The 8,727-nt window shown below is 34.0% G+C and overlaps 1 protein-coding gene across 1 annotated transcript; it reads left to right on the top strand.

The window, feature by feature from the left end:
* The first annotated feature begins 1,964 nt into the window (after window positions 1-1,964).
* Window positions 1,965-3,613, top strand: EXL3 (EXORDIUM like 3). The gene has a single exon (XM_016332620.3). The coding sequence runs from the start codon at window positions 2,245-2,247 to the stop codon at window positions 3,268-3,270; it is 1,026 nt and encodes a 341-aa protein (XP_016188106.1). The 5' UTR covers window positions 1,965-2,244; the 3' UTR covers window positions 3,271-3,613.
* The last annotated feature ends 5,114 nt before the right edge of the window (window positions 3,614-8,727 follow it).

Raw genomic sequence — 8,727 nt, 5'->3', positions numbered from 1 at the left:
TGGACAACCCCTCAATCCTAGGTACACAATACACCCACACACTCCTCACATATTTTATCACATTTTTTTTCAATTGTATTCTCTAAAATTTGAACCCTAGACCTTGAGGTGGGGAGGGGAAGAAATGTCATTAGAGCCAAAGCTTATTGGCAAACTCAACACTCTTAAATCTTAATTTAATTTACGTTTTGGGCTCTATTCTTAATGTTAGACAGCAGTCCAAATAGCTTAACAGTGGGCAAGAAAAAGGAGAGTACTAAATATTTGTTTTGAACTTTCCACATAAAAAAAAAAAAGAAGAAACACTATGCCTTGATATCTTTTTGGGTTTAGCAACTGGGTGTTAGGCCAAAAAATATAAATTCCAAATTAAGCTCCATAATTTTTGTTTTGGACAAAATAAAAAAGTTGGATAAGATACAACATACAAGGTAGGAAGCCCAAAATAAATATAAAGAAAGGAAGCCCAAGACAGCCAGCCTAAAAGAAGAAAAGTATGATTTTGTTAAACCAAAAAAAAAAAAAGGTGATTGATGGTAAATAGTAAGATTTTCTGCCTATATATATATGAACCAAAGAGGCAAATAGAGAAATTGAGGTTTTAAGAGTAATACCACATTACCACCTTGGATCGGAGGAATTAATTACATCATGATTAGGAATAAGTCATAAGTCATAACAGACTGAAGACAAATGAAGTAATGCACAACAGATCCTGAAAATCAAGCTTTCACTTCAGTTATACTATATACCTACCAAATAAACAAAGATATCTTGTTATGGAAATTAGATGTGCAACACTTACCTGATCAATAAATTTTCCAACAAAGATTTATTTATTCTGACAACCATCCCAGCATAAATACTCAAAGCAAACCCATTAACCAACTTATTAGTTTGTTATTATATCATGTACATAACATAGTAAGCCATCGATTAATTAAGTAAACTAAGCAGATTATTGATCACATAATTCAGTTTGTTTCCCTCTGATGGATATAGAAACTCATGAAGAGGCGTGATTGGAGCAGTTTTGAAAGCAAACTGAAGTTGTGTGACGGTTACAAACATTATTAGAAAACAGAGCAAGAGACAAAGCAGTCCTGAATGTTGGAACAAATCCAAATTATGTAGCTGATAATGCAAGCACAGTAGCAGGGTGATGTCAATGCTGGCAACTGCAGCTGACATAGTTGGTTCTCCTTCTTGTTTTGCATTGCAACCATATATTCATAATTCATCTATCTATCAATGCATTCGGATCCATGTGGTGTGGACCTCAACACAAACCCCTCCTTCCCAAAATTTCTCTTCTATATACCCATTTATGTTGCTATTGACCTATTGTTTGTATTAAAGCAAATGTACTCTCTACTTGGCAAGCTAGCTCATGTTTCCTATAAAAATATTGCAATTTTTAATTTCATATATTCCTCCTCCTGCGCCTCCTTTTCTCAAATTTCGCTGCATCTAAAAAGAGGTTAATTGGTTCCTGTGTGGTTTTTTCTAGAGACCAGTAATTTATCTTTTGTTTTAGTTGAATAAATAAACATAAAGAAAAAGTAAAAAAGAAAGAGGGGAGCAGGGAGAGTTATGATGGGTTGTATGGGTATGACATGGATATCATAACATATGATGATGGATGCTTATCCATGATGGTGTTTCCAACGGCCAATAGTGTCGTCTTTGCCTCGGACCACTTTTCGGTGCGGTCCCCCATTTTTTTTTTTTAACCAAAAACACAAAACACCACGTAATACTCAGTAGTACTCTCCCATATAATTTCCTTACGCCCGGCGTCGAAATTCCCATAATACCCCTAGACACCTATTTTCCCGCGCAAAAGATGAGGAGATGGAAAATCTCAAATCAGATGACGACCACAGCCATCATCCTCATCATCAATTCTCTCTCTCTCTGGACCCCACATACACTTTAAGAATCTAACTGTCCTCCATTACCCTTACCCGCAAATCAATGTCCCCAAAAACAATACTCCATTATTCCTTTCCCCAATTTTCTTTAATTTTTTACTACTCGTCGTTGTTTCTCTCTTCTTTTTTTTTCAAATTTCCTGAAAATAATTTGAAAAAAACAAACAATGAAAAGTGAATATGTGTGTATAAAGGAAGTTCATCCACTGAATCACTCACGTTTTGTACTTGGGAGCTCTCTCAGCTTCTGAGCTCACTCCTTCACTCCCCTCAGCTACCTCATTTTCCCATTCACTAAAACAAATTTAAAATGAACACGGCGGTTCACTCCAATGTCGCCATCTTAGTGTTGGTGGTTCTGTTCGCGGCGGATCCGGCGGCGGCGTGGAGGCCGTGGCCGCAGAACGCCAACAGAATGAACGTCTCCGATTACGCATTCGGCGACTCAAAGAAGTACGAAGGTTCATCGGAGTTCGTGAAGCTCCGGTACCACATGGGCCCCGTCCTCACCACCAACATCACGGTGCACACAATCTGGTACGGCCGCTGGGAGCGCAACCAGAAGAAGATCATCCGCGAGTTCATCAACTCGATCTCCGCCGTGAACTCCCCTCGCCCCTCCGTGGCAGCGTGGTGGCGCACCGTCCAGCTTTACACGGACCAAACCGGCGCCAACATCTCAAAAACCGTCCGGCTCGGCCAGGAGAAGAACGACCGGTTCTACTCCCATGGCAAGTCCCTGACGCGGCTGTCGATCCAGTCCGTCATCAAGAGCGCCATAACTGCCAGAACTAAACCGTTACCGATCAACCCTCGCAGCGGACTGTACCTCCTCCTAACCGCTGATGACGTGTACGTTCAAGATTTCTGCACGTCAGTGTGCGGTTTCCACTACTTCACTTTCCCCTCTTTGGTTGGTTACACACTTCCCTATGCTTGGGTTGGAAACTCCGAGAAGCTCTGCCCCGGGCAGTGTGCCTACCCGTTCGCCGTGCCCGCCTACATTCCCAACATGAAACCGTTTAAGTCCCCTAACAGCGACGTTGGAGTTGACGGAATGATCAGCGTGATTGGACATGAGATGGCGGAGCTTGCAACGAACCCGTTAGCTAATGCTTGGTATGCGGGTCAGGACCCGACGTTCCCCGTTGAGATTGCGGATCTCTGCGAGGGGATCTACGGTACTGGAGGGGGAGGATCTTACACGGGTCAGGTATTGGACGCTCACGATGGTGCCACGTATAACATGAATGGGATCAGGCGTAAGTATCTGGTTCAGTGGGTGTGGAGCCACGTTCTCAATTACTGTACTGGCCCTAATGCTCTTGATCACTGATTCAAAAGTATAAATTCTAAAACAACAGAACAAAACCGTGATCATCTCGATCTAATTGAATCCTCTTCCTCTCTTTGGATGTATGTAGAATGAGATTATCTCTTCTTCCTTTTTGGGTTTCTTTTTTTAATTTTGGGGTTTAATGAAATTATTATTGCTGTCATGAGGTCAGGTTTTAATTTTTGTTTGCAGGGTTGTGGGCTTGTGTGGGGGGAGCTTGGTAATTTAGTTAAGGTAGTTAAGTTTGTTCATTAATGCAAATAATGTAATTTTATTACTTTTTAATTATAATTATATGACCATGATGGATGAGGGTCTTTGACCCTTAACTATCTCTTCCAAATACGATATTCATTGAACCATGAGAATGGATCGAGCTTGTGAAGAATTAGTCATTGGATTTTTGGTCCGATAGATATACTGGTGCAAACAAAAAAAATTATGACCATGATGATATATTGATATATGAGAGAGTAGGTGATGACAATAAAAAAGGAATTAAATAAGATTAGGTATGTTTGTTTAAGTAAATAATGGTACGGGTGATTGAATGTGATGGACAATGGCAAGGTTTTGGTGTTATTGTTATGGTGGTGTTGCAACCTTACTGTTGCTGATTCATTCATTCTTGTCCTTTCAACACCTGCCAAGTGCCAAGGACCCTTTCCATTTCCCACTCCTCACTACTAAACAAACATGTTGCTTATTCTGTTACTCTCATCCACTTACTACTCCACTATCAATCAATCTAACCATACATGCATTATATGTATTCTTCTCTGATCTACACATCTTGTTTGATTTCCTACCAATTCCTAAGTTTTTAATGTATCTATTATATATTTATTAAAAAAACTTACAAGCTCTTTTTGGTGTATCTTATACCCTAATTTTGATCCATTCTTCAAGGAGTGACTTATTACGGACTGGTTACTTTTTTGTTCATAACTATGTTTAATAATATTTCTGAATTCAGGCTTCTAAATATAGGAACGTTATATTATAATAATATTGTTAGAGGATCAAGGCATCAGGCTAACTCCACTGAAATGTTCTGATTCAGGTGGTTTTTATATGGTGCATTTGGTTGTTTCAGCCCAAAAACGGAAAGGTAAATTTTTATGAATCTAATTCATGTAACAATTTACGTTCCATTTAACCCTTCAATCTAGGGTTGTGTGATTGGAAGTTTAACCAATAACGATACTAAAAAAGTCGTGAATTTTAGTGTTGGTCACAAACAGTCCAGGAATTAATTCTAATTCGCTTCCAATCAACAAGACAAAGAAAGAAAAGTTGATTCCCAAATTTTTACTTTAATCTTAGAGCATCTCTAAGTTTTTATTTTAGTTTAATTTTATTTTGGGTCTTATAAGATATTACATAAATATTTGTAGGATCATATATTATAAAAATTAATTTGATATTTAATATGAGATTTGTCATTCTAATACTTGATTTCATTTTAATTTATTAACCACATTATAATGTTTATTTAATAAATTTAATGAATATATAAGTAATTACATTATATTGGTCTTTCTTTAAAATGATATAGTATCTGTTTACTGATATTCATATTATTTCAAATTAGTTGAGTTATTGTAAAAATCAAAAGTGATATATATATATATATAAAAAAAAAAGGTATCCCGTTAGAATTGTTTTTATGGTTCATTTGCCAAAGATAAAATGGCTAATATTTGGTGTCTACACTTTTGACACAAAACTCTGATTTATCACATATTGTATAGTTTGGTTTGGTCTGGAAGTACCTAGCAAAACATGATGTTGTAAGAGTAAACACCCCTTCCAACACGACATTGTTTGGAAGGAAAAAAAGGAATTGAGTTGTCCTAAACCTACACAACTTGGTGTTGGTACAAAACGGACATATAATTCATTTAACGGTATCACGTAGGTAATGTCGTTATATTCGGATGCCGTGGGTTGAGTTCTCAGTTCTCACTTTTCACTTCTCCGAAAAGCAAATATGGCTAACGGTGTTAGTGGATACGGATAGCAACCGCATTGTCTTTTAAGAAAATTGATAAATATGAGAATTAATATTTACTCTTCTTAAAACAAATTCTGTTTAATTCAATAAATCAGGATAAAATTTATATAAATGTGTGATTTGCAAAAAAGGGGGTTGGTGATTTTCTAAAACCAGCTGTATTACATATATACAAAAATTAGTTATCAAATTAATTATCAGAATAAAATATATATTAAAATATAAAATATATATTAAAAATAAATTAAATAAATTATATATTTATATATATATATATATATATATAAATATATTGTAATTAATTTAATAACTAATTTTTAATATTATATAATATTTTTGTTAACTTATATATGATAGAAAGAATCGTGTAATACCTTTATCATAGTTATTATTTGAATTTAAATTGAAGATTTGAGTTTGTTTGTTTAGGGTTTATCTTTATGATTAAATTTAAATTTTATATTTATTATGTTATTATTTAATCTACAATTTTGTTACACATCTAAATTTTTTTAAGATATTTTTCATATTTAAGTTCATCCAAGCAATTTTAACACGTGCTTTTTCTGCTTTCTCTCCCGCGCTTCTTCTTATTATTCTTCTTCTTCTTCTCACGCCCGTTTACGCACGGAGCGTCTTCTTGGTCGCATTCTTCTTTGCGTTTTTCCTCCTCCTTCTTTTTCGCGTTCCTTCTTCTTCACATATTTTCTCCTTATCATCATTCTTTTGTTGTTGTTGCTGCTGTATTTTTTTGTCTTTTCCTCCTTCTCTCCCTAGTGAAGAAGCAGTAGAAGGTGAGGAGGAAGAGTTTTAAATTGTATAGAACAGAAATGAACCGAACATATACTCATGGTGAAACAATTGTATAGTACTGAGTGAACGAAACATAATCCATTATATAAAATCAAATTCGAACAGCTTTCTGCATAATGAACCGAACACGTACTCATAGTGAAACAATTGTATAGTACTGAGTAAACGAAACATAATCCATTATATAAAATCAAATTCGAACAGCTTTCTGTATAAGGAACCGAACACATCCTCATGGTGAAACAATTATACAGTACTGAGTGAACGAAACATAATCCATTATATAAAATCAATTTCGAACAGTTTTCTGCATAATAAACCGAACACATACTCATGGTGAAACAATTATATAGTATTGAGTGAACAAAACATAATCCATTATATAAAATCAAATTCAAACAGCTTTCTGCATAATGAACCGAACACGTACTCATGGTGAAACAATTATATAGTACTAAATGAACAAAACATAATCCATTATATAAAGTCAAATTCAAAACTCCTCTGTCTACAATTTAGAGATTATCAATTCAATCCAATTCAGATTCAGAACATTTGCGTACATTCAATTTAATAGCAATTACATTCCATTCAATTCAATTGAAAAAATAATCCATTAGCAAAATGTTGGTGTTGTTGATGATGACGATAACGAAAGAGAAGGAGGAAGAGGAAGAGGAGGTATACGTGAATTTGAAAGAAGAAGAAGCGCATGGGAAGAGAAAAAGATAAAGCGCATGTAATGAGGCTCTTTTAATGAGAGTGGTTTTTGTTGGTGTTGGACCTACTTAGATAAAACTTGGATGAAAAAAATACTTGGATGTGTAGCATAGCCCAATTTTTTTGGCAACCAAATCTAATCAAGTTGGTTTAAATCTAACAAAAACCAATTTCATTAAGGAGAACGTGTACACGCTCTCCAATTCTCAGTGACACTTCCTCTTCTTCTTCGCGCTCTTTTTTCTTTTTCTTTGCATTTCTTCTTTTTATCTGCATACAATTGTTGCATTTTTTCTTTTCTTTTCCTCATCATTTTTTTGGTGATTTTTTTGCAGCATTATGTATGTTTTTTTTTTCTTTGTTTGATTTTTTTTTGTTATGAGAGTAAAACAAGAATTATGAGAATGTGAAATAAGAAAAGAAGCAAATGATGATAAGGAAGAAGAAGATGATGAGGAATTTCGATGTATTTCATGTGATTTGAAGTGCACTTGGTGTTGTTGTCCTCTTTTTGTTGTAACTAGGTAATAGAATATTGTGTAGTGCTTCTGGTGTTTTTTTTTTTTTTATTTGAGTTATTTGTATGTGTTTTTATCCATTTTTTAGGAATAATTTCGTTCATGGATTTGTTGTAACTAGGGGTGGCAAATGGAGAAGCTCGCCTCGCCTAACAGTGGGTTGGCGGGCCAATCCCGCCAAACCTCTTTTTTTTTTTACTATTAAATATTAAACAATATATACATATATATATATATATATATATATATATATATAATTTTATAACTATTTTAATAAATGTATAATTTCTAAAGACATAAAAAAAATTATAATTTTTGAATTCACAAACATTAAAGTCTTTAAAATTATAAATATGTAATAAACATAATCATAAACCAAGTTTTTTGAAATAAAATAATAAAGCCAATATTGTCCAAAACAAAATAAACATTTTCCAAAATATATAATTAAACATTTAGAAGTTTAGAACATAATCAAGCAAACGTAAAATATAATCCAAAACACTAAATTAGAACATTTTCAAAAAATGTCTCTAGAAAAAAAAAGCGCTGGGCCCGCCCCCGCCCGCGCCAAAGTTCGCGGTTTAAGTGGTGCAGGTTAGCGGGCTTTCGAAGTGTGGCGGTCTCAATTTTCTAGCCCGACCCGTCTTTTTTTGCGGGTTACACAGGCGGGACCGGCAAATTTAACCCCGTTTGCCACCCTAGTTGTAACTAACCCATATACGTTTGTTGTAGTGATTCTAGTGTCATTTTGTGCTTGTTTGATTGAGTTGCATATCTTTTTAAACATTGTGTGATATAAATTGTAATAAAAAAAATAATAGTGGTATATTTGCTTTGTATTTTAATGTATTTCATGTGAATTGAGGTGCACTTAGTGTTGTTGTTATCTATTAACCTACTTTTTTATTCTTTAGAAAAAAATGACAATAAAAAATTTGTTGAAAGGAGCACTACAAAAAAAGAACCAAAATATAGAAAGTCCTTACTGTTAATAGATTATATAATGTAAACTATTACATCAGGAGATAAAAAAAGTCAACAGAATGTATAATGTAAACTGTTAATAATATCTCTTCAATATTTTTTTGAATTGTGTGTACAGTTTTGAATTAACAAACATATACTTTGTATCTTTGTAAATATTCAATCTAAACTTTTCATAAAATTTCTTTGCGAGATTAAACTTCACCTGTCTATACTGTATTAAAATCCTGTTAATCAAAATGAATCCAGGTTCACAAAATTACAAAAAAAAGATGAAAATTTTTTGTAATACACTGAATTACTAACCGAAAACCTCAAAATTATTCAAATAAATACCGAGAAAATGCTTACAATTTTTTTTTTTGTAAATTTTCATTAGGAGATATAAAAATTGTGTAGATT

The sequence above is a fragment of the Arachis ipaensis genome, chromosome B3, assembly GCF_059453495.1.
Source record: "Arachis ipaensis isolate K30076 ecotype BB chromosome B3, ASM5945349v1, whole genome shotgun sequence".
NCBI classification, from domain to species: domain Eukaryota; kingdom Viridiplantae; phylum Streptophyta; class Magnoliopsida; order Fabales; family Fabaceae; genus Arachis; species Arachis ipaensis.
Note: the sequence above shows the minus strand (reverse complement) of the source record. Positions and strands in the feature narration are given on the sequence as shown.

Excerpts from the sequence above, each read along its gene's own strand:
- EXL3 (XM_016332620.3), top strand. The coding sequence starts at position 2,245 with ATGAACACGGCGGTTCACTCCAATGTCGCCATCTTAGTGTTGGTGGTT.